The sequence below is a fragment of the Tyto alba genome, unplaced genomic scaffold (genome assembly GCF_018691265.1).
Source record: "Tyto alba isolate M040663 unplaced genomic scaffold, T.alba_DEE_v4.0 Super-Scaffold_3, whole genome shotgun sequence".
In the NCBI taxonomy this organism is placed as follows: domain Eukaryota; kingdom Metazoa; phylum Chordata; class Aves; order Strigiformes; family Tytonidae; genus Tyto; species Tyto alba.
The window spans coordinates 12024295-12051036 of NW_024881304.1; the positions used below are offsets into that span (position 1 = coordinate 12024295).

Genomic DNA, 26742 nt, shown 5'->3' on the forward strand with positions numbered 1-26742 from the left:
GCTGACATCCTTAGCCTGGGGTGCATGCCAGTGTCCTTTGTTTACATTGAGAATAGTGTTGTACCTGTGTAAGAACCAGCATCTCTGTTAAGGTTAGTGATATGGTACCTAAATTATGAGTCAGATTTTAAGATGACTTTCATCTGCCTGCAGTAATTTAAAATTAGGCAGATAAAATGCAACCACTCACAATAATGATATACATGAGAAGCTAATTTGAAATCTTTAATCTGCAATAACTGTGACAGTGTAGTTTGAATAGTATTACCTTTAACAGGGAAGCTCAGTAATAAATTTTGCAAATCATGTTAATCATGTACTCCGCATTGTCCTGATGAGCTGTGCTTTTCTGTCTTGAAAAATATGTTTCTATTAGACATTTGTATGTTCTTTTTAACATTACTGTTTTACTTCATGCACCCTTTTAAATGAGTTAATCAGGATTTTATTTATTTTGAAAAATTGAAAATCATGATATCTAATGTCTTATTGCTTGGTACCAGTCTTTTGTTGTTTGTGTTTCTGATGTAATACCAGTTGTAATTGGTATGAAATATTCCTATAGCATAAAATGCAGAACATATATTTTTTCTTCTCTACAGTTGAATAGAAATACCAATTTTAAAGAAATGTATAAATATAATTTCAACTCTCCTTATTTATCTTAGATGCAGTGAGCTAATGTTTTTTTATGGATTGAACTTTCAAATGGTGGCATAAATCATACTGCAAGATGCAGGTGTTTTGAAATATAAGACAAGATACTTGTTTATAGAATATCTTTCATTATTTATGAAACAGAATTTTTTTAACCTGTCCTATGCTTTGTGTGGTTGTACTTAAACTGTTGAAGTGCAATACACAGAGGCTTCTTATGACTTTGTTAATCTTACTGCTAAAGAAGGCTTCTAAGTTAAAAGAGAAATTGTTGGAAAATAAAACTAAAATTAGTGATAACATGGTTTGTTGGACAAAATAATGAATGCAAATCTTTTCCTGTCGCCATTAGACAAAGGAAAATTACGATAGTCAAAGTTAAGACCCCTCAAATGCACTTTGCTATGAGTAAATATTTTGCCATTTTTATCAATTAATTTAGAATTAACCGAAAGATGTTGTTGCTTCTCCATTGACTAAGATATTAGTTATTTAGTAAATAAGATATTGGTTATTTAAGTTTGACACTTCTCATTATCTATGAAGATACTTATACATGTTTGGAATAGTTTCAAAATAACTTGCATCGTGATTGTATTTTGCAGTGAATATTCTGTTGCATTTGTGTTTGCACAAATAATAGAAAATATTTAAGTAATTCTAAGAAATACTTTATATTGGTATACATAGGAACTATATGAAATCTTGAGGTGCTGGAATTTTGTAATTGGTATTTACAGAAGTTTGGTTTCTAATCTCTATTTGAGGCGTGTAACTGGTCTTTATTTTTTCATCTGTGAAGATGTAAAGAATTGTGTCTCTCAAAGAGAGTAGGAGAGCCTATTCTGTATCAGTAGATCTTACAGTCCCTATACCATCTTTGACCCCCTGAGATTCTGTAATTGGTGGGTCCTGAGTCAGTCTCCAGCACAAATGAGATTAGGCTGAGAATTGCTCTGATTTTCTAGCAGCCCCTAGCTTTCTGCTGGCCGGCTCGTGTTCCTTCAACACACGCCTCCTGCATCCATTTTTCCAAGGGACAGAGTAAGACCCCCTTAGGTTATCCCCACAAACGAAATAAATAAAGACTGGTATTGGGGTGATTATACCTGGCATGTCCAAGTCTTTGTTTATATAAATGTAGACATTGTATTTTATCTTAAATTTGTATATTTAGTAGATAACAAATAAGAAATAATGTTCCAAAATCTAGGCACATTCTTTGGTGCCTGTTCCTGACAGCTGAAATCCAAAAGATTTAAAGGAGTTTGGATAGCTGAGGTATTAGTTTTGATACTTTCAAAAGTTAGGGATGCTTTATCACATACATTTACATTTCCTTTATTTTAATAAATTGAATTTCAATTACGATTTTTGTATAAATGTGTTTCCCCTTAAATGGATAATACACATTAGTCATTGTAACTATGCCTTTATTATATATGTCTATGTCGATGCAATTTTGAGTGGGATATAGCTTTTACTCTGTCAGGCTGTGGTTTCCTGTCTTGCATATCAGTATGTCCTCAAAGTATTAAATAGCGATTGCAACCAAGTTGCTTTGATAGTCAAGCATTGAGAGTGACATAATGCTAAGTCTGCTTCCCTGGTTTGAAAATGCAGGCCTTTTTCCATTTTCTTGGATTGCTGGTTTGGCTTGTTTTGTCACCTTTCCATCTTTCAACTAGCTTTCCCTTTTCCAGAGTACCAAAGTGCTTACCTTCTGGAGAGAGAGCTCCCCATCCGATTGCTTCCATGCATTACTCTTTGCCGACAGTTGTGGTTGTAATTGACCTGCTGTAAATTCTTAACAAGAATCGTTCCTGTTCTTTGCCACCCATTATCCAGAGAAAGAGTTCTCTTTAAAGGGTTGTTAAGCTGTCACTTTACTCTTTTGAAACTTATTCTCTTAACTTCATTCAAACTCAACTCCAGATGTAATCCCTACAGCAAAATTCACAGCTGGTGACATAGTATGCTCTGATCTCTCCTATACAGGAATAAAATTTCTGCTGATCCTTCCTTCACCCTCTTCTGGTCTGTTTTTTGCATTTAACACTTACTTATTGCCCTATTCCTAGATTTTTTTAAGTCTTTGGAAAAGTCTTCTGCTTTATAAGTAGTTTTTGTTTTCATTTTTGCATGAAGCAATGAATCTTGCCTTTTATGTAACAAATAACATTTGCATCATGATAAAAGCAAGAGCATTTTGCATGCAGAGCTCTCATATCCCCTAAAGAAATTGGGGCAGAGATGAAGGAGCGAGTTACTTCCACAGTAGGGAGGTCGTATGCTTGAAGGGATTGGGACTTTGAGGCTAAACATTGAATGACCTTCTGTAAAGGACACGGTCCATATGAATTCAGTCTCCTGTCCTAAACAAATGAAGGAGAAGAAGGATTTTTGGCAAACACTGCATTGCCTTTCCCAGTGAGCAGCAGTAAGAGTTGAAGAGAAAGTTTTACACTGTAGTATTCAATGAGATGTGTACATGTAACAAGGAAATACAATGTTTTCTGAGACTTCTACTAGTGTAGAAATTTGTTAACGCATGGTTTAATTACCATAAAGCAGAGAAATGAGCGCAGAGGAGAGGGAGGAAATAGTGTTGGACTTTCTCTCAAATGTTCTCCACTGAAGACAAGAAAACTTTGGATTTTATGGAGTAACCGGAGTACAATTGAGCTCAGATGTGCTTCTTAGGATCAAGTATGTCACTGAGCAGAGTAAAGCTTAGAAATAGTAAATATATCTGTAGGTGATCTCAGTCAGGATAGTGTCAGCTGCTAAGATGCAGTTTAAAAGAAAAGGGGGAAAAAAAGGGGGTTTTATCCTCAGTGCATAAGAAGACTTTAAAGACATGAACTCAGTTTGCAGACAGCTTCCTAGAGGAGCAGCAGCAGAAGCCGGGAAAAACTTCATCCTGCACCTTCTGCTGGGGCAGAGCCCTATAGCTTGTGGGATGCCTTGGTTGCCTTCTTGGACTGCATTCCTCTTGTCTGGACTTTAATCTTTGGAGGGGAAAAAAGTAGTTTTCTCTTGAGTGTCATTTGGTCCCAGTGCTAGATTGGCATTTTTATGTCTATCTTCATGACTTTTTAGTAGATGAAAAAAAATCACCAGTTTAATTTCAAAGCACTTAGAAAAATCAGTTAATTGATCTTTAATATAACCTGTGCACAAGAATGGTTGAATTTTTTTTTTTTTATCAGGCCTTTGGTTGAGCTTTAACTGATTAGGCATTGATTTATGCTAAATCAAAGCAAACTGGGCTTCAATTTGTTTTATATAAACAGTAAGCTTATAAGCATTGAATTAAAGGATTTTATAAACCTGAGCTTGAGATGATAAAAGTTCCTTTTGTGAGAAAGGTCTCAATCTGTACATTTCTCTAGTTTTTGTTAAATTTTTCATCAGCAATACAGTAATAGTCAGTAATGACTATTACGTGAGGAATCATTTTTAGCTATCCGCGTTCTATGACATGGTGGTAAAAGTGTCAATGACTGTGTACCGAGAGCCCCTGTTGTTGGAGTCGTGCTATATTCTAGAAAAATGCTGTGTAGAAAATCCAGCGCTGTCATGTTACCAGCCTGTGATACAGACACAACCGTCTGCTTGGAAATCTGGTCAGTAATAGTCGATGTAAGTGCAGTAACTGGGCTGAAGATTGAGATTTCATCCAATGCATACCTTTCTGGTAATGTCAGGCTGCCATTTAAAGAGCTTCTCTGTACATGAGAGTGCACAGCTCCCTACTTACCTTCCAATTTTAAATCCATTGCAGAAACTGTATTTGTAAAATTGATAAAATACTTCAGATTAGTTTTTAGATACATTTATAGCTATGAAATGAAGATAAGGTTTCAAATGTTTTATTGCTGTACTCTCTCTTTTCTTTCAGATTTAATCAGGTACAAGTTAGAAAAAGCTTCCAAAAATCTGAACAGATGAAGATCAATTGATAAATCAACCCAGCGATTCAACATACTTCCAAGGTACCATGACATGCTTATCCAAATATTTTCCTTAAGCATAATATTCACATACTTTAGATGTGAGAAGCGTGGAGAACAGGATATTAGCAGAGTTGCAAAGCAAGTCTGAAGTGTTACCAGATGCAGTGGGGAGACTTTTTTTTTTTCAAATGCAGGTGTTTAATATATGTTTCAGTGGGAAATAAAGTGACCTTACAATCAGCCTAAAGGGAGTTGAATGCATGGAACAGTCAAACTTAAAAAGATAAAAGTAACTTGTTTTCTATCTCTCAGTCACTTAGATGAAGTGATTTGGACAAGTAAGATGTGGCAGATGGGAAATATTTTTAATTTATTATATTTTAGAAGAAGTAAACTTCTTTTTCTAGATAAATATTTTTTTCTATTTCCATGTTTCCATGATTCTTTAAAGCATTTGGAAGCTGTTAGGCTCTGTTATATACCATAGCCTACCAGCTGCATCAGTTTTGTTATCTTACAAGTTCAGAAATTGGAATTGTAAACTGAGGCAAAGACTGTACAGTTGCCTAACACAGTGGGGTTATTCTTCATGACTAGTGTTCCTGGCAGAACATTAGGAAAAAAGATAAAATGATAATAAATGGAAATTTTGGCTGAAAAGCTGCTAGTGCAGATTATTTTATCAGGTACTGATAATGCGTTGAAACAGTATCTGTTTCTTTCTCTGTTTCCCTTACATTTATCTTTACTCTTTATCATCACATGCATTTCACCATTTTGTACATTTTTGCTTCACATCATGAAAGAAACGACTTCAAGTTTTCATTTTTCTTATGCACAGACTTGAAGAATTTAGTCTGTTTTAGACTGGCTAGTATTTGCTGTGCAAAACATCCTTTAATAGATTTAAAAATAGATTGCAGCAGAAGGGGCCACTACAGTTAGCATGGGGCTGGTTTGCAGAACTTAAGTAAGTGGCAGAGTTAATCTGGGCTCATGAAGAGTGAGGAATGTTTGCTGTGGTGTTGCTCCTGCAATATGTAGCATTGGAAGCTGTAATATCTGACATTTCTGTAACAAAATGCTTCTCTGGATTTTCCAGCAGCCTGAGAAGTGTCTATATTAATGAATCCAGAGTGCCTGGGGATACAAAAATTGTCATTGTTCTTATCTACTTGCTTGCTCCTTGTCCCTAAATAGGGCTACAACACCTGTCAGATTTTCATACAATCATAGGAGGGTCTAGATTGGAAGAATTCTCTGGACATCATCTGGTTCAACCTTCTGTTAAAAGGAAGTTATCTGATGCCTGGTCAAGCCAAGTGTTAAATATTTCCAGCGGGGAAAGTCCACCATTTCTCTGAGCAACCTGTTTGAATATTTAATTGTTCTCACAGTGAATATTTTTTCCTGTATCCAGACAGAACTTCTGAAACAACTTGTGCCTATTGCCTCTTGCCCTGTCTCTGTGGTTTTTGTGAAGAGAGTACCTCCATCTTCTTTATAATTATCTTTTATTTATCGGAAGACTGTGATTACATCCCACCTGATCCTTCTCTTCTTTAGGCTGAACAAACCCAATCCCTTCTTCAGTAGGTCTTACAACCTTTTTGTCACTTTGTTGGCCTTCTGCTGGACCCTGTGCAGTTTTTTAATGTGTCCCTTGAATACGGGTGTACCTACCTGACTTCTGAGTTTCATGTCTTCTGCAGACTTGGTGAGGATGCATTTACTGCCATCATCCAGACCATTTGAAAAGATATTGAATAGGATTGAGTCCAGTATTGACCCCCAAGGAACTCCGTTTGAGACTGATTGATTTTGAGCCATTACCACCCTTTGAGCACAGCAGTTTAGCCAGTTTGCCAGCAATCTCTTGGTCCACATCCATGACCTTTCAAACTAAGTCTCTTGGCACCCTTGCATGCATCCTGTCAAGTCTCATAGACCGGTCCATGTCCGATTTGTATGATGCTTTGTTGCTAACTTGCTAAGCGTGCAGTCAGCGCAGGTAGCATCAACAAGCAGCAACTGAATGTGAGAAGAATGGTATAAATTTAAATATCCTTGTGCCAGTGTTCTCAGGATCCTTCATCTGATGTTAATCAGCATGTCAAACTTCTGAAGGTATGGGGACTCAGGCAGCTTCACGCAGGCATCATTGTGGTCTCAAGGACCTTTTGAATCCTGTGGGCTTCTCTTGGACCCAGTGTCTTCTGCCTCAAGGAATTGCCAAGGAGTCATGTAGACAAGCTGGCAAGAAACCAGGCAGGGCTATGAAACCTTGCATGATAGTTAGGTTCCATCAAGAGATTGTTGATATCAGACTGTTCCCATTAAATGCTTTGATTTCAATAAATGGAAATTCAGAACTAATGTTTCATTACAATTGACCTGGATAGCTGTGTATTTTAATAATTCTAAATTGTAATATTGTATTCTGTGTGTATAAATGAGAAGTTAAAAGGTCATACCCATTTCATTAGCATAGTTAGGTTGTTGAAATTGTTTTAACATTTCCAAATTTAAAAGGTGATTTCATACCTTATGTAAAATTGATAAAATTAGGTTCATTTCCAAATCATTAACTGGGTGTATTTTGTGTAGTTTTACCTATTTACCTTTAACACTTGAAAACTTTATGCCACTATTCAGTAAATTCTGTAAAATCCTCTTCAAAAATTGACAGTATTTAGTGACACCTAAGCAGGCCAAAGATCTGTATTCCTGTATTCCTTATGCTCCTTAGTCTGCTTTAGATCAGTCATCAATTCTTGTGGATATTTGACTTGCATTTAAGACATATTTGATAGTTATGTAAAGAAGAAAGCAGTTGCAATGTTTTGCTAGGTACTGTGTGTTTTATTAACACATGACAATGGCATTGGCTTATAATTTGGCTGTAAAAATGTTATACTATCTTCAGTATAGTCATTGTGATGTTTGGATAAACATATAGGGGCATCTATTGCATTTTCATCCTAATGCAGAATTCTTTGCAGATTTACTTACATTTATGAGCCTCCATTCCCTTATTCCTCCTCCTCAGAAAAGGAGACTTTAAGTTAGTCTTCTAATCTTAACAATATTGTTCTTTCCCCTGATACATGTGGTTTATAGTAGATATCCACAATAATTTCATATTCCAGTATTTAAAGTAGCTGTATTCCAGCACTTCTGAGCATCTTCAGCTCCCCCTTTGAAGTGTTACTCATAAATAAAATTATACACATCAACCTGTTCCCATGATCTGTGGGAAAAAGGATAATAGACTGGCATGGTTTGTTGTATAATTTTTTATTGTGTGTTGTTCATGATTATTATTCTGTGGGATTGCAGTCCTGTGTATAGTTATAAAAGGAGAAGTTGCCTGATTTCACTGGAGGTGAGAGGGAACTACAGATTACCATAAGGTGCTTTTCTTAATGTTTTAATATTTTTCTATAGTGGGGCTTGAATGAAATAGTCTGTTTTGTTATGACTAGATCTCTCATCATCTGGACATCCTGATTTTTATGAGCTTTTTAATCTCTTGCTTCCCTACTTGCCCAGTTATATACTTACACCTCTTATAGTGGAGACATTTTAAAATGCACAAAATGTACTGCCAGTTCTACCACTGTCAGCAGGAGCTGACAGGAGGGTCAGGACTTCACTTCAGTGTATCAGCTACTTGAGTTGTCATTTCATCCTGAATCTCATCTACTGACAAGTCTTCACTAATAGTATTTGTTCTTAGTTTTTAAGACCTTCTTGATCATTTCATACCTTTTGGTTAGAATTAGCTTACTTGATTTCCTTTAATGCCATAATACCCCTCACATCTTTTGCTTGACAGACTTTTTTGTGAATTCACTTTTTTTCTTTCTTCTGAGTACTGATGAAGTGACACCCTCACAGGTTCTCCCTGTCTCTCCCTTCACACTTCAATTCTTGCATCCTTTCACTTTCATTGTGGAAAATCATTGGTGAATTGTATCATTGTACTTCTGTTCTTGAAAGAGTTCAGGGCTGCAGATTCATCCTTCCATTTTCATTACAGTTAAGAGTTATCATATCTCAGGTCCTATATAGAGGGTGTCTTACAGATTCTAACTAAACAGCTGAGGTAGGTGTTCCCTGTTCGAATGGCTTTCCCAGACCACTTGGTGAAAGAATGAAACCTGCCAATACAGGTGAAGAAAAGCCTGCAGTGTCAAGCCACGAAATAACCATCCTCTGCAGTTTTAAGCAGTTGCATGCTTGTAGGCATAAATTTAATCATAGTATCACCAACCACGTTTAATATGTTGTTAAATCTATTTAGTGAGCTTTAAAACTGTGGATTTTCCTTTTCTGTATGTTTTGTTTCTTCTCTCTTTCTTTCTTTAGGCTGTGTTATATTTTCTGTTTGTCTGTTTATGCTTTCTTCACCCCATTATTTAGCTGCTTTCTCTACATCATCCACTGTTTCTGCTGTTTTCCTGCCTGACATTTTTCCTTTTCCTTGTTTTATCTGAGCTTAACTTGACTCCGTGTTTTTTCTCTGTTCTCATTCACATGTGCGAGTAGTCTGTGGTGGTTCACACAGTCTCAGTCCCAGTGTTACTTCTTGGGTTATTTTGCTTCCTCAATTAAGTCCTTTAAGCCCTTTGAACTGGTAGGGTTTCTGGTCCCCTTTTTGCTCCCTTAAAAGAGCATTGGCAGTGCTTTCTACACTTGAGTGTTCTGCCCACTCCTGACCAGGTTCATCCCACTTAATTCTGGGTGCCTAATGCAAGTGCCTAATTTATGTGCATGTTCATCCTTGACTACTCCTGTGGTTGGTGGGAAGAGAAGGGCTTCTTCAAAAAGTTCTTTGGACCAGGAAGGATGAAACTGATCCCAAAAGTATCCCTGGCTCTCTGCTGATTGCCACAGAAGCTTTGGATGACCGTACTCCTGAGCTGGATGCATCAGATTCATAATAGTCACCTCTGTTCAAAGTCTACAGCTTGTACATGTGTTTTCAATTCTGATCTCCTTCTAACATGATGAATTTTCAGGGTTTTCCCTAAAATCATCAATGTATCCATGTACTATGGAAACAGTTTAAGAGAACTGAACTTGTGTGCTTAAAAAAACCCAAACATATATTCAGCCTAGTGAGTTTGTGGGAAAAGAAAATTCTCTCCACCTCCAGTCCTTGTAAAATTAGTTTTTCAGCTGCCCCTGTTCCTCCTCTCTGACTAATCGGTCTTGTGCACTGAACTGATGAACTGATCTTTCTGCTGCCACTTTCCTCCCTCTACTGGAATACTGATGTATTCACGACATAGTGGGAAAACATTTTACTAGTGGAAGGTTTACTAAAGGACAGCCTGAGGCCCAGTCTGCAGAATTAGATCTTGAGTGGGAATATATAGGAAAAAAGGAAAAGCTGTGAAAGAGGGTGAGGACAAAAATGCAACAACCGGTTTGAAAGAGCAAAAAAGAGCAAGAAAGGGGATAATCAAAGTTGTGTGAAATAACAGTGGTGTGTGCTTCACCTGTTTGGCTGGCACTCTTAAAGTAAGAGGCGCTTTTGAGTAACTTGATGAGTGTCAACCTTAGAAACTGAAAAGTTGATAATATATTGGCTTGTTAAAGTAGTTAGCTAATAAGTGTAATTTTGCCAAATTAAGCCATTTTACTTTTGTGTAATTTGACATACATACATCAGTAATGTTTAAAGAAAAGAACCATGAGATGTGTCAACATTAAATTGATATACCATGGTAAAATCTGTCATTATTAAAAGGTAGATGGTAGTGTTCAATGGCTCTGTTTGGTCACCCATCACTATATTTGCTTTATGATCTATGTAAAATAAATAATAGTAAAAGCATTACGAATTTGATGGGCACTCAGAAGTATCGAGAACTCTTTTTCAAACTGCAGCTGAGGCAGCTCTCTGACAGCTTTCTCCAGAACAAAGGAGAACTGCATGAATGAAGTTGTTAATATAAACCAGAATGTTTGACACAGAATATAGTTCTGTCTGTAACTTGCCTTATGCTATGGCTGGATTCTGAATACAGCTACAGATGTTATGTTAGACTTCATTTGTGGAGCACTTGAAGAACTAATCTTGAAAGAAATTGGTCGTAGATTTTTTTCCCCATCTGGCTTCTACACCACAAAAACAGCTTAGGTTCTGTTCATTGTTTAGCACCTGACTGACATTTGTCTTTCAGTGATGTTCTTAGCTTTAATTGTAAGTAGTTTTCTGAATTGTAAGGTATACTATTTGATAATTAATCAAACAGTAATGCCCTCCATTCATCAGTTATTCTTAGACTCTGGTTTCATAAACACCTTTACTCATGCTCAGACTACGATGAAGAGTTATTTCACTGTTTTGGGAAGCTACAGTACAGTGCAGAGCAAGTGTAGCTGTCTGAAAGATCAGGGCCCAGCTTGGGAAGTTGATAGCCTTGGTTTATTAATCCTGCTACAAATGTATTCAGTAGAAGTCGTTGTTGCTGTCCTTATCTCATGGTGTTTGCCTTTTATTAAGGAGTTAAGTTCGATTTGCAGTGACCAAGAAGAGAGGAAAATCTCACTAGCTATTCTGTATTAGATCTGAAATTTTACAAGATGCATTCTGAGTGTGACATAAATTATCAACTGGGTGGAACACTGAAACTATTCTTATAATTACAACCTATCCCATCCTGTATGACAATTGTCTGATGAGCTTGTGTTTATACATCTTTTATATGCATAAATTTGAAAAGAAACACCTATAGCTTCTATAGTTCCAGACTTTAAGTGAAAATAACAAAGCCTTAGCCAAACCTGCACATATGTACACCTCTGCAGGGCTGGGACCAGGTAGTCTAAACAAATTTATTTACAGTTTTGATTTCTGCTGTCCAGTTTTGCAAATAAGCTTATGGAATCTGTGAGCAGTTCCACTGACAGTGCGAGTCCCATGCTCACGAGCTTATGCATAGGCTGAGTACCTATAGAGGAGGGAGCAGATCAGCCTTATATATGTTTTTAGCTTTTAATTGGAGATGTTATTACTGACAGTGACATCGAGGGTGTCCAGAAATCTTTGCAGATCGTGGCCTGAGAGTTTAATTTGACTTTGGTACTTGAACATTTTAGTCAATATAGAGAAAGCCCTGTACTAAATGAATTCTAAAACCAAGTTGATTTTTTTTTTTTTTTAATCAACTTGTTTGTGTAAAGCTTAAACTTTGTTACTAGGATTTTTTTAGGCTGGAAGGCATCCTTTAATCCTCGCTTTTAACACCGCTCAACGTCATCCTGAAGTTTAGGGGGAGGCGGGGGGGGGGCGGAATTAAAAATGCTGTTGTTTAAAAAGAAACACGGAATAACAATGACAAGGATCCCCCCGGGAGACAGGTGACGAGTACGAGGAAGACAGCGGCGAGCAGGAAACTCGCTCGGGGCGGGTGGCGTCCGTTCCCCCCCCACGGCCCCGGGTGGGTGTGCGGGGGCGGGGGCGGGGGCGGGGGGGGGGGACACACACGGCCGGGACGCCGCCCGCCCGGAGCGAGTTTCCTGCTCGCCGCTGCCTTTAAGGAGGCGCCGGGTTTAAGGTGGACCGGCGCGGAGGGGCGGGGCGCGCAAGTCCGGTTCCGCCCCGCCGCTTGTTCCGCCCCCCTTCCCGGGGGCAGCGGGTGCCAGGCGGGGTTGTGATGCGGCCGTTGTTTTTGTAGGGTCGCGGGCCGCGGTGCGGAGAGAGAAAGGCGGCCCGTGGAGCCGGGGAGCGCCTGGTGGGTGGTGTAGCGCTGCTCCCCTCCGCCACCCCCCCCACCCCACCCCACCCCCCCCCGCCCAATCCCTTCCGCCGCTTTGTTAGCGCAAACACACAAACACGCCTCATCTGCGCGGTGACGAGGAAGGGAGCGCTTCCCGTACCATAATGGGCACCCGGCTCCTGCCCCCCGGGCCGCCGCAGAGGTGAGTCGACGCCGCCCCAGGGCCGCAGGTTCCCCGCGGGGACGAGAGCGAGCGGGCTGACAGCGCCGCGGCGCTTCCTTAAAAGCGCGCAGCGCCACCTTAAGCGCCCGCTGACTTTTTTTTTTTTTTTTTTTTTTTTCCTTTTTTTTTTTTTTTTTTTTTCTCTCCTCTCTCTCTCTCGTTACATTATAGCAGCGGAAAGAATGTCGGCGCGGGCCGCGGGTGACGTCAGAAGGGAGCAGCGCAGCGCGGCGGCGGCCAGGCAGCGGCAGCGGCGGCCCCGCCACGGCGAGGGAGGCGGAGGCGGAGGAGGCGGGAGCGGCGCCGGCCCCGCCGCCACCGCAGCGGCAATGGCGGCCGTCGGGGAGCGCAGGTCCCTGCCCAGCCCCGAGGCGATGCTGGGGCAGCCCTGGAGCCACTGGGTCGATGCTGCTAAACTTCACGGGAACGACGGTGAGCGGCCGCAACCCCAACACCCCACCCCCCCCCCCCAACCTCCTCTACCGGTCCTCGCTCCCCGCGGGGACGGTGGGGTGCCCCGGGCACGGCCCCGCCGCGGGAGGGACCGTGGGGCGCCGATACGACGCGGCAAGAGGGCGCCGCGGGTCCCGGGCCCGGTGAAGGGGGTTGGGGCCGTTTCCCCCCCCCACCCCCAACAGCCGAGTTCGTTGCCCGGTACGCGGCTCCCGGGGCGGCGGCGGCCCCCGGCCGCGGGCTGGGGAACGGCGCGGAGCGGGCAGCGCTTGCCCCAGTTCCTGTAATCCGGGACGCGGAGGTCTGAGCCGGTTCCCCGGAGGCCGGCAACCTCCTGCCCTGGATTCAGCCCGGGCTCGGGGCGGGGGGGGAAGCTCCTGCCGCAGGTGAGGCGGCCCCCCCTCCGCTGACAGCGGCTGGGGCAGCCCCCCCCCCCGCTCCCGGGGCCGGGGTGGCTGATCCCCCCCCCTCTGAAGCTGTCTTTGCTGCTGTAGCAGTAGGAGCGTGTACCCCTGAGGTGCTGGTTTGTTCCTGCGGGGGAATGGGCTACAGGTCAGTAGCGGGGCGGGGGGGGGGTCAGCCCCATGCTCTAACCCACACGTGGATTTGAGACCTTGCGGCTTTTTGGTTTTAGGAACAGCATTAGAAGAAAGTTTCAAGGAATATGGAAGAAACCGAGAAGCAATGCGACTTTGCCGAGAAGGTGAGTGCGATTCGTTCTTGAAGAAAAGTGCACGGGGAAGTTTTCCTGCTCGTAACTAGTTATGAGAGGACGTGCATGGGAAAGAGAAAGGAAACTTCAGTCCTGTCACTTTGGATTTGGGACTTGCGGCCTGTCAGTGAGTGGTGTTACCAGCATTATTATTAAATTAATATATAATCTCAAAACTACAAGGTAGGGCATAGGTTACTTATCATCTTTGCTGTGTTTCTAATTGGATTTTTTTTTAAAAGAATGTAAATAGTCTAAGGAAGCTGTATGACCAGCACTGATAATATCTTCTCTTTCACTAAAATACTTGTTACTTAATATAATCCGTGTCAGTATTTGAACACTGATCCCTTTCCCTGTCATGTCAATGTGTTTTGCTTATTTCTTAGTGCACTACTAAATGAGAGTGACCTTTCACCTGTGATTAGCAAAAGCCCATTAACAGCCCAGTTAGTTTCAAGAGTAACAATGCTACTTGAAGTTGTAAGCAGATGATGAATGAAAGGTTATTGGTAACTTTGTAACAGGGAGTGAAAAAAACCTGTGATGAGTCTGATTTGTGATGTTCAAGCTTTTTGTTTGTTTGTTTTTCCAGTTTAACAGTTGGTTTATAGCAGAGGAATGTTCTGAAACTTTTTTAATATTGTTGAAGCTAGCTTAATTCTGTCGGACTTTCTGAGAAGTATGCTATAGAATAAATACTAGATCAGTTAGACTCAAGTCATTCATTTGATGCTAGTAGAAATGGAAGACTGCGTTTGTAAACGTGGTTTACGATCACAGAAGGCAGGACTTGCCAGGGACCTCAGGAGATGAACTGATTCAGCACTTGTCTACTTGTGAGCTACAAACATCAAATGAAACCTAAAGCAAGGTGGGACGGGCTAGTAAGATTGGGAGGCAGTGATCCATACTGAGGCTGAATCAAAATGTCTGTTTATTGTAAAATTCATAGTGTTACTAAGATTTGGAAAGAATCAGTTTCTAGGATCAGAGTCAGTGGTCACTGACCTGTAAGAAAGATGCAATAGACAGCTATGCTGCAGCATTCAGTTATGTGTGCCATTTTGCCATCTTATAAGTGTATGTATAAGTTTGTAGGCATCTGAAAAATCACCTTATTACTTCATTGCTCATTGCTGAGTTCCAATCTGTTAGTTGTGTTGAATATTTAATTTATTTTTCTGAATAGGCAAATCATTCAAGTGCTAAAACAGCATTTATAACAATAAGCAAACACATTATCCTAGTAAAGATTTTACTAATAAGGATTTTCAAACATTCTTTCTTATTTCTACCTCTTAAAATGCAAGCGTCTAAGGTTTCCAGATTTTAAAGATTAGCTGGCAGGGTGAAGAATAATCTTTTTTTTTTTTTTTTTCCCCCTGGAGAGAGATCATGAAACTGTTTTTGCATAGGCTGACCACTGAGACACAACTTCTCCACACTGACTCCAACCATGTGAATGATGAGTTGAAGGAAGTTCATAAAACACTTTGAGAATTAAAAAGTGAAACCTAGTAGCTCTGTCAGGCTTCCAGAAGTCTATTTATTTTGTTTGCTTTATGACATATGAATGAGACACTGACTTGGCATATACCTGTAGCTAGTCTGTAGGGAGCTCAGCCTACTGCAAAATAAAGCAAAAGAAAAAGTAATATTAAGTTTGCACTTAAAGAACTAGGGGAACAGGAAAACATGCCAGAATATCTCTGTGCTGTGTTATCAAATAAAATTTCAAGAATACTGTAACAGATTGCTTTTCCCAGGAAGAATTTTGCATTCAGAATTGAGGAACAAACATTTATTGAATAATTGGACTGGCTAAAGCATGGATCTTAACACAGAAAGGTGAACCAGAGGTATAAATTTTGTCAAATCAGCTTTAACCTCAAGATTTTTGTCATGGCACCACACGGTATTTTAAATATGGCTAACAACGGAACTCGTTGTGTAAGAAGGCTATTTCTCTACAGATTGGGAGTTGACTCAGAGGCCCAACTTCACAAAAGGATTTCAAGGTTATTTAGGCTAATTTAACCTTGCATTGCAACTCTTCCAGTTTGCATAAAAGAATTAAATATTCATGGACTGGAGAGGGAGCGAAGGAGGGAACATGACTTTACAGCCCACTTATTAGAGATGGGTTCAAAACCAACAGCTATTTTCTTTATTTAACAATTGTCAGCTTTCAGATCAGGCTCCCACTGGCCTCTGTACCCACTGGGTTATGGGTTGTAGTTGTTTCCTTTCCCACATGCCATTTCTCTGCATCTTCTAGTGGGAATAACTTCATCGTCAGCCTGCCTTGTGGCGAGAGGTGGGTTTCAGGCTTGCAGGCAGTAGTCTGGGTCTCCTGACTGAAGTGTGAGTGTTGCCCTTGTTGTTAACACTGTATTAAAAAGGGGCCTAACATTACCAGCCTCTCCTTTTGTTATGCTTTAAAGGAAAAGAATGATTCCTGATATCCTTTTAAAGGAATAAAGGATGTAACTGTAATTCCAGGACAACATTTACAAGCTGTGGAGAGAGGCAGGATTTCAGACACACCTTTGTCACTGGCATTTCCTATTTGCTGATCAGGCAGCTCCTCTCTCAGCATGCTGGTGGTTGTGAAGCCTGATGAGTCCTTAATACCTGTCAGTGATGCTAGTTCCATGCAGGGATCAAGAAACTAAAATTAGTTCATAGTCTCAAACGCTTTTTTTTTCCTGTATCTAACCCTTCTTAACATAAGCAAGTTCACATTGAAGTAAGAACTAGAAATTGAATTTGGGCTTCCCAAACTCCCAGTGTTTGTCTCCCATACTTACCTATTTCTTCTTCACTGCTTTTATATTCTTTCTATTCTGGTAATCCATAATATGCAATCATTCCTGCTGGGATCCTCACAGACCTTCATCAAAGTGCGAAGCTCGCTGGATGCTTTCCTACATGTTGCTTTTTGAGGCAGTAATAGTCCACGCTGAGCTCTGATGTAGAACTCAGAGCTGCAGGAATAAGGTACGAGTCCAATGGACTTGGCTCATTTTGGTACAGAAAATCCCCAACAGATAGCAATGAGAAGGGGGCATCCATCATCATGGGAAAATTTTACTTCGGAGTAAATTTTAAATGGTACTTTAACTTTGTATGCTGAAATCTTCTTGTGATGAGCAATACTATCAATGTAAGAGCATGTTAGAAGCAATTGTACTTCAGTTATTTTCGTATGTAGTTCACATGACAGAATCTTTTAGCTTATACAGGCATTAATTGCTTACTGCTTCTGAACCAGCTAAAGGTGTGATTCCCCTGCCACACAGCTTTTGCTGTGATTAAGCACGTATAGCATGTTGCATTATAATCTGTAAAGGCATTTTAAATCAGCAAGATGGCAAATCTAGTCTTTTTAATGCATTTTTCTTATGTTTTAAAATGAAACTTCGCTGAAGTGTATCTTTCGAACTTGTTTGTGTGCTACTGGGAGCATGTGCCATCAGATGCAACCAGTGTGCTCATATGCCCAGTTCATCTTGGAGATGCAGCAGGTTTCAAAAAGAGGTTGATTTGTCTGTAGTATATGATACTTTTTAATTTGAAAAGAATGATTCTTAGTGTCAAACTTTGTAATCAGTGCTTGAAACATTTTTGGCAAACAAGGTAGTTTTTCAGGAGATTCTTGCTAACCTGTGTTGAATTTGGTTTGCTTTTAAAAGATTTTCTAGCCCATTATTGTTGTGAAGATGATCTCTAAATAGAACTGTGTTTGGAAGCGTAGAGTTCATTTGTGGTAACTTTGACAGACTTCAACGGAGTGAACTTTTGCTTCTTGCAGAATTTTACAACAGGTTGGCTTGTCTTGTTTTGTGGAAGAGTAGAGAAGCTGTGAGTAGTAACAGTGAGGCCTAAAGCTGTTTATTGGAACTGGAGGCTTAACCCTCCCTCACCCCATGAGAAACTGACTCTCCCCACAAAAAATTTCCAGTTGCTACCAATTATCTCGTATGTTGTATTAAATAAAACAAAAACTAAAAAAACAAACCACCATCCTCAAGACTGTATTGGAGAGAAAGACAAAGAACATATCTGCTCTTAAAAGAGATCGTTATTACTTGCAGTAATACTTGTTAATGTGTGCAACCCTTTTGGAGTGGTTGGGGTGAGTCTGCTAGACTCTTATATTGACTTAGGAAATAATTTTGAAATAAGTACAATAATAAAAATGCAAAGGAAACTATAGCATCTCAGAATGGAAAATAAAAATGTGGAGAACAGAAGAGGGATTTGGTTAGACAATTTAAAATTGAGTGTTTGGTTTTAATAACATATTCAGTGCATGCTGATATCCATGGGATATCTTTATACTAGAGCTTAAGCATGTCATTCTTCCAGTTACATGCATAGCCCCTTTTTTTGGTGTTTTGGGTTTTTTTGTGTGTTTGTGTGTTACATCCCTTGAGAGGTGAATCCCTTGGTACTGCCAGTTTCAAGTACTTCACTAGTACTGTCACCATAGTTTAGAGCTAACTGGCAGCAATGTATAGGAGGAGGAGAGAACATTTGTAACTTGGGTCTTGGGCTCGATTTGATCACTTGTCATCGATAAGGTTGTTGAATCTTTGCTAAAAAGATGTCTTTACTGCCCTTACAGGTTCCATACTTCTAACTTCTATGATTTCTTCTAACTATTTGTACTTGGTGCTTCTGAGAATCCTGAGGAAGTTTGTGATGACTCTTTGCACATAACTGAGCTGTTTTGGGTGAGGTGGTCCTCTCGATGGTCACGGAGGGAGAGGCAGAGCAGGCAATGACTTTATCGTAGGTTGAGGTTAGTTGAGCACTGGTCACTGATGCCTTAGATGGTGTTTGGGGGTATCGCAGGTCAGAACTGTTGTGGTGATGTTGTGTGGTACCAGTCTTACAGTTTTTTCAGAGGGTACTGAAAGCTATGCAATGAACCCTTGTCCCTGTTGAGCCGTGAAGTCCAGGACCGGGCCAGGAGGGCTCACTAGATGCATCTGTATAACATAGACCCAAGGTCTAGAATTTTCCCAGCAGCAGGTTCAATAAATAATTAAAGCATTGCTGAAACTTTTGTTCCAATATTAAGTTGTAAATACAAGTAAGAGACAGCATCTCATTTCAAATTTAAATTTGTTTTTATTCTGCCTTGGGAGGTGCTCAATTGAGTTGATTTTTTTTGTGTTAAATCATGTCAAAGATGCTTAGAGGGCTCTGTAGTCCTTGACTGCCTGCAAACACACTGTGAGAATTTTTAATAGATTGAGATAAATATTTTAAGGTAGCAGTACAAAGTGCCATGCTTCTTTTTTGACATTCTGCATAGCTATTCACAATCTGTAATCAGATAAATCTCCTCTTCACTTCATTGCATTTTAATTGACTATTTACTCAAAGTGTTTTAAGGATTTGTGGACTGGTTATTGTAAAACAATTACAAGGAGAATTTAAAAGTGCATTGAACTGTTTAAGAAAATTGTAGAGATTTTATGAGAGTTTCAAAAATATGTAATATGAAAGGATGCTACTTTTGAGATTATCTGCAGTGACTGGCCCTCATTTTCTTGTTATTTTTTCCCTTAAATCCAAGTTCTGTTTACAATATTTAATTATTTCTGGTGAGATGAGTCACATGTTATAAATAGAATATTGTGATGTTAGACTGCAAGTTAGAACTGTGTCATCTTTTATGCTTTAAAGATACTTTGCAGGTTTTAGATATGACCATCGTATTGTGTGATATTGCAAGGCCTTGGGGACTTTCACTGGAACTGCAGCCACAAAACTGCTTCAATCTGTCCGTAATATGTGAGGAAGCAGGATATATATTTTTTTTTATAAGAACCTTTGAACTAGCTGTCTATACACACACATAACAGTCAGGAATTCACTGTTATCTAATGCTTCTTAAGTGGTATGTATGATTAGCTAGGTTATCCCTATATAGAAGAGGTGATGTCTTGATAATACTTGATTAAATATTGCTTGTTGCATAGTTTCTGTTCTGTGTTTGACAACAAATGCTCAGTAAGAGAAGAAAAATGTGATAAATATCATGTAGAAATATGACTTTCACATGAATTGATAGCACTGTCATCTGAGTAGAGCAGGAAAGACAAAAAGGCTTAGTGAAGGGTACTTTTAAATAAATTGGGTTAAGAGGATGCAGATTGCTCTCTCTAAGGTAACTATTTTAAAAGCTATTTCCTCCATTGCAGTGGATCTATAAAAGAAAATGCATACAGTTCTTACACTTTTTCTAACTATGTGTAGCCTATGGCTGTAACTGCCAAAGGCTGGCCGGGGTAGTGTGTTCTCTTATCATTTACAAGACAAAAGATTTAATCTTTCACAAATCATTATAATTGATTTGCAATTAGGTATTTGAAGTAGTCTGAGATGCTTAAAAATTCTTTCTCTTCCCTTTTAATGATTAAAATGACCACTGCTGTGGAAGTTGTCCATATGTATGATACTCAGCTTTATTTCCTAGACATTCTTACAGTGTAGGTGACAGCACAGAGATGAATACAGCTTTGTACTTAGAGTATAAGTTTTTAGCAGCAAGTGTTAAAATCTGACAAAGGGAATTCAAAGTATAAGGGAGCTGAGTAGCACGACTGTAAAAGCAGTTGTCATGGAAGGCAATGAATTTATTGTAATTGGTGTTCCTGTTGCTAGAAGGCTTTGCACAGTCAGAAGTTCTCCCTGCCTGTGCAAGCTGGGTGCAGCTGTGAGCCAGGACCAGTGGTGCAGCGGCTCTCAGACTGATTTTCGTGGTAAGTCAGATACTCGTGGTAACCCCAGATACTATGGGGTATGACTTCATCAAAGTAAACTGCACATGCAGCTGCTCCCACATCACTTGCAGTCATGATCGCTAGCTTTGGAAATGGTCACTGTGATGGTAAATATTCTAGGTTATTGGCTCAAGTAGATTACAAATACTCATATGCTCAGTTATTTGTGTGTAAACACTGCTTGTCAGCCCATGTCAAATAAGCTGTTTTGTGGCAACCTGTTTTCCCATGAGAAAGATCTTTTTTTTTTTTTTTTACAAGCTTGACCCCGCCTTGATTTCGACTTTTGATAGCTTCAGCGTAGCCCATAGACAAACTTCATTGATAATAAAAGGTGAAAGGGTTAATTGGTTATGCCTCCCTTCTCTTCTGGTGGGATTATAACAGCCAGAAAATTTATGTGGTGTTCTTGATCTGCTTTTTTGTGGCTAAGCAGAACATGCACCTCTCATCAATGTTTGTAGTGTAAAAGAAAATTCAGTGTTCTCAACTGGCACTGAAAAAGTGTATACAAAGCAGCTGAAGGCCTAAATTCCAATAGGGAGCAGCCTTGAGGTTGTAGGTCTGTGATGTGTGCTTTTGTTCTGAAATCTAGAGGTCTCAGTTTTATTTGCAAGAAAATTTCTTGGAGAATTTCACACTGATATGGTAGCCTGAAAGTCCTATAGGAGCTTGCTTAATATGAAGTGTAGAAACTTTAATGACTTAAATTTGAAAAGCAAAGAATGTGTTGAATACGCAGTAAATTGGATGTTTGTTTTCCTTTAATGTCAAATTTTGTTGTATTTTCCTCTTCATAAATTCAGCTTTCTGTCTACAGTTTTTTTCTTTGACTGCATAAACAGTGTAGTAGATGTTGTCAGTGGGCAAATTGGATTTCTGCTGGTTTATTAAGTGGTATCTGGGGATGTGAGGTCTTGTCGTGAGCCACTGAAGTCAACAAGGGGTTTTTGCCTGTGACTGGAGGGAGGACACAGGACTAGGTTATGGGGCTTGACAGGCGAGAGTTTGCATGTGCAAGACAGCCGGTTCCTGCAACCTTGTGATCAGACAGCCCGCAGAGAAGTACTTCGCTATGCAAACATTTCAATTGTCAGTCCCTAGATATTGTAGCCATTGCTTTGTCAAGGTGTGTACAGCCTAAATGACACCCTCTGGCTATTGTTTCAGGCCAAAATACAGAAGAAAAATCTCTATCAGTTTACACCTAGGGTGTGGTTTTATAATCTTTTTTTTTCCTCCCAGTAATGCTGGATTAAGCAGCATGCTTAATCTAAACTAAATATACTTAAACTAAAGTTGTTTCCAAAACAAGGTGATGGTTGCTTAAAGAAGATACTGAATTTTCCAGCACGTATTCACCTGGTAATCCTAGAATCCGCTGGACTGTGCTTGATTGTATCTTTTCAGAGTGAATCTGATCCGATTTTTACGTGGCTCCCTACATGATTGTATAGCATAGTAGAACTTGTATCTTGGTTATCTTTCAGAGTGTTAGAGATGTTGTATCAGTGAATAACTGCACTGTAAATCAGGATCAATTGTAAATAGTGTATTGGGAAAACTAAACAGCAAGTAAGAACTAGCTTATATTATTTAACATACTGGTTATGGTTTTGGGTTTTGTGTGGTGGGTTTTTTTTTACTTTATTTTCAGTAATTAGCTGTGTCAGAAGGCCAGGTAATAGAAATCAAAAGCTTATTTGACTGCAATTTACTGGGAACCATCTCAGGACTTTGTGAACTGGAGAGAATACCATTTGAATCTGGGTTACTTTGCTGAGAAAGAGTTATGGTATCATTTATTTTTATCTCCTATTGCAGGGCTATTGCAAATAATGCCAAGAGGAGAAAGAGGCATCACCTATACAGTATACATAAATGTGAACCATACCAAATATTACTCTTATCTCTTCAGAACAAATCTGTGGTAGTGTGGAATCTCCAGAGGCCTCAAGCCTCAAAAAGTTTGGGTTAACTGGCTGTATTTTTGATGGATATGTCAAAAGAGCATGAAGTTTTCCCAGTAGTCAGACAGTGTGGGTGTTGGGTTATTGAGACAGGCATGTAAAATAATTTGGAAAGCAGCTTTCAAAATAGTGAATCAGGAAATGGTAAAATTGTCCATTTCATTCCTGTTCAATTAGAATGACTCTAGAAATGTATTAGAGTTTAACTTGCCTCTGAGAACTAGAAGGCTTCACTGGGCTTTGGTTTATAAGGATTATAATTCGGGGTTTTAGAATGTTTTCTTCAGATAATTTGTTTTTTAAAATGTAGAATCTGTGCTTGAATATGTCTGTTCTGCGCTACTAGGAGAGATGGCAGTCATCTTGCGCTCGCTGGCACTAAATGGAAGTATTTCAGAGGAAAGACTTAAATTAATTTCCTGATAGGCAGTATTTACTTCATAAAAGTACTTAAAGATGAATTTCAGAATGCAATTTTCGTTTTAATTTCTATGTAAGTTGTGTTACTCAAAGCAACTGTCTAGAAATCATGCTTGTTAAGGAGCTTCTGTTCCATGTTGTAATTTGTAATTTACAGAGAAGTTTTAGCGAAATTCAATATAGCTGTGTTGCCTACCAAAGCTAGTGTAATGTGCTTATATAATAGATTGCAAATTTTTGTCCTAAATTTTTTTTTTTTTTTTTTTTGTGGCTAAGTGACTGAAGAAAGATTTCTACTAGCAGTTGTGCTATGATACTCTGGGGGAAATATCAATGTCTGAACTATACCTGACACCGTTCGATTATGTTTTGTGTCTTGGCTGGGCAGAGCCCTGTCCTTATCTGTTGTACCTTCTATAGAACCTGCTTTAATAGCTGGCTGACTTGGTTTGCTTTGCCTGGCTATTTCAACACCGCTACTTCCATGGAGTGTTTGGAGAAGTCCAAAATGCATCAGCCCATGTTTGGGAATTTTCCGTTTGGTTCTGCCTATCAGCTTGTGCCCTGAAATGTAGGGGCACAGACCGCCGTGTCATTTGCTGGGATAAAACTTGCAAGTCTCTTTTGTGGCCTGAATTTAATGATCTGAAGTGTTAGCTTGATAGCCTTGGAGATAAGAATGCTATTTTTATCTGTGGAGTAGGTAGAGCACAGGAGTAAAATCTTCAGTGCGCTGTCAGTGTGTCTTGTCTGATGCTTGTTTACAACTGCTTGGGATGAAAAAGGGATTCTCTGTGCAACACTGCAATTCTCTATCCTCCTGCTGACACTGTCGAGAGTCATCGTGAACAACCACGATGATGTGAAGGAAGTCTCCTGTCCTGGGAAAGGACCAAAATGGCAGTCTGGAGAGATGATGCTCTTCATTGCAAAATGGGAAGACGTGATGATAAGGTGCAGCATCAGCAGTTTTATTTATAATTTAATCACACGAAGAGTTTTGCTGCATTCCTGTGAGCAGTGTTGTGCGATGGAGGTCACAGGAAGCGCTGCGCTGTTTGTCATTGCGGTGAGTCAGGGCGATGTCACCAGCCGACGGGAGCATTTGGGGTGTCCGTACCGCGACGGTGGCCCCGCGATACCCTTTCTTGGACTCTTTCGGCATCTTTCCCCAAGCGCTTTGCACTGTTGCTGGAAGCAAAAGCTTTTGAGCAATTTCCAAACACAAAGCGGTGCATTGTGGGCCAGCGCTGGGAAGACTGGCTCAACAAGTTTGGCAGCAGTGGCTTTGGCTTCCTGCCTCCCCTGGAGAGGCACCAGTGGAGACCGGCCGTAGTCTCCGAGCAGGTTTGAGCTGAAGACCTCAGCCTAGGTCCTGAAATTCACGTGCGTGCAACTGCTGTGCCTGGCAGAGGATCCACTTCTGTTGTAAACCTCACTTTTGTTATACTAGATATGTTTGCAGTAGATATCTTTTGTCCGCTTTAGGAAGGTGACTGTATTATTTGTTGTACTGGAGGGTTGTAAACTCCACAAATTTGTTGTAAAATCGTAGGAACCTGTTTACCTTTCAATTTTCTGTTCGCTATTTAATCTGATTTACCATTGTCATCCTGAGTCATCTAGGGGCAGTTAACTAGTGCTCTGAAATGTCCTCTTCTGTGCCTTTTTTAAAAATACCAACTCCGTATGTTCTTCGTTGTGCCTCTTGCTTAACACTGACTCCGTGTGTCTTCTGTGATGTCTCCTCTACAGACCTTTGCAAACAGGCCTAGTCTTGTAATGTGGTGCATTGAGACCACCACTTGAGGTCTGTGGGGCTCCAGGGGGTGCAGGACACCACTTGCCTCTGTCTCATTGCACAGTCATACACTAAATATTCTTGTATCTGCATAAGGATGACTTTGTCTTGCCGCTTGTATACTCAAGTTTATTGTTTCTGTGTCCTTTTTGATGCGAGATGTCTAAAAATTAAAATTTGTGCCCAATTCAGTACTTTTTTTCCCAAGAGTAGAGCATTTTACTTCCGAGCTGGCCTACAAAAGGGAGACAATCTCTTTTTTCACAACCCCCTGTGTATTTATGTCCATTCATACGTATCTATATACCTTCTTAGCAAGGGTGACAAAAGTGCTGTTAGCTGCAGAGGGACCAGGGGAGAGGAGTAGTGTTAGAAGTATCTGTCAGAAATGTGAGTTAGACCAAACCAAGCAAATCAGTATATAAAGTAGTCTGACCAAATTCTTCTCTTCTTTCATTTTGTTTTGCTGAAGGTATTCCCACTTGTGATATACACAGGTCTGGTGCTCTGGTTAAGTTACAGAGGCCAAGTTCATGAAAGAGCAGAAAAAATTACTTTAAAGCATGTCAGCCCTTTCACTTCTTCTGCATGTATAATACAATCTAGGTGATCTTCATTTTTGAGTACAACTAAATTTAAAAATATTAAAAGTTGCAGTCATTCCCAACTTCTTTCTATTTAAGAGTGAAATGGGTGATTTCAGTAGCAGAGAACTAGTTCCAGGTATGGAAGAATAATGCCTGATGCTGATTGGTTCATCCAGTGTTTTCAGAGTCTTTTTTATTCTCTAACAGGTTTCATAGATTTAATGTGTTACGTTTAGAGATGGAATTCTGGAAAATTTTGTGAAGATGGGCTCCTAAAATAAGGTGAATCACTTTTAACAGTGAAGAAACACGCCTTGAAATAAGGATAGTGAATAAGGCTTATTCTAAAAGCAAAGGCAAAACCTAAATTTCTTCTTTAGAAGAATTTGAAATTCCATAACAATAAAAAAAATTCAGTTCCATAAAGAGCTTTTTAGGCTGAACTACATTTGTGTTGTATCACAAACAGCTAGCAGTAGAATTACTGACTTTATACTGAGAACAGGTAGCCTGATTTTTTTCAGTGCTTACCTGTTCAATTAATAGAACTGTGTGTCAGAGGACAACTAGCACTGGTTTAAGGCCTAACATTTCTGAACAGATAGATCTCCTCTTGGAATGGGAGCTCTGACGACTGTAGCTCTCTGTGTGCTGGAATATGTCAGATTTGAGAAGACTTACAGTTCCTCAGCTAGATAATTGAAATAGCCTTAGTTATTTGTCTAAAGGAATGCAATAGCCAAGTTTAAAATACTTTGTGTCACTACGTGTGCATTCAAATACACAAGAACCGAGTTAGCTCTTTTACTGCAGTGTAACAGCAAAAACATTGTTTGATTTTTTTTTTTTTTTTTTTTTCCACTTTATCTTTTAATCTTATTAAATATCACAGTACTGTTGTTTGGGTTTTTTTTTTTTTTTTTTGGCTATAGTATATTTATATGCCTGTTGCTATGCTACTTGCTGTTTTTTTTTTTTTTTTTTTTGTATCAAATCAACTGCTAGTAAATTTGTAAAGTAAAGGAAGTAAATTTTAATGAGAAAAACTAATAGTGCCTGTCAAATTGAGAGGGGTGCGGAAATGTAAGTTGGTATGTGAAAATCGACAGGCATGAGTTTCCTTATAGCTATATTAGACGTGATTGAAACAGTCTCGTTTTTGAAGTGGATGTTCCAGTGCATGGAGAATGGGAGTGGCAGGGGTGGGGTGGTTTTAGGTAGTTGAGTTGCCTAATAAAAGAAAATACTGAAATAGAATTCAGTTGACAGGTCATCTGTGTTAATTTCCTTACTTTTTTTTTTTTTTTTTGCATATGCTGATTTGCTCCCTCAGGTATCAGGTGCACAATGTAAAATGTATGCAGAGTATTCTTTGTGCAAAGATGCATTGGCTTTGTGCAATTAAAGAGTAATGCCATGCTGCC

The 26742-nt window shown here is 39.7% G+C and overlaps 1 protein-coding gene across 3 annotated transcripts in view; it reads left to right on the forward strand.

The window, feature by feature from the left end:
* ATXN7 (ataxin 7) overlaps positions 1-26742 on the forward strand; it is an 89339-nt gene that overhangs the window by 13035 nt on the left and 49562 nt on the right. For 2 of the 3 annotated variants that reach the window (XM_042799515.1, XM_042799518.1), the window contains exons 2-4: positions 4562-4655; positions 12744-13004; positions 13660-13728. In XM_042799515.1, the coding sequence (XP_042655449.1) occupies positions 12755-13004; positions 13660-13728 (319 nt within the window). In that variant the 5' untranslated portion in view covers positions 4562-4655; positions 12744-12754. Of the gene's footprint in view, positions 1-4561; positions 4656-12099; positions 12552-12743; positions 13005-13659; positions 13729-26742 lie in introns of those variants that run through there. The other variant, XM_042799517.1, reaches the window with a different exon arrangement.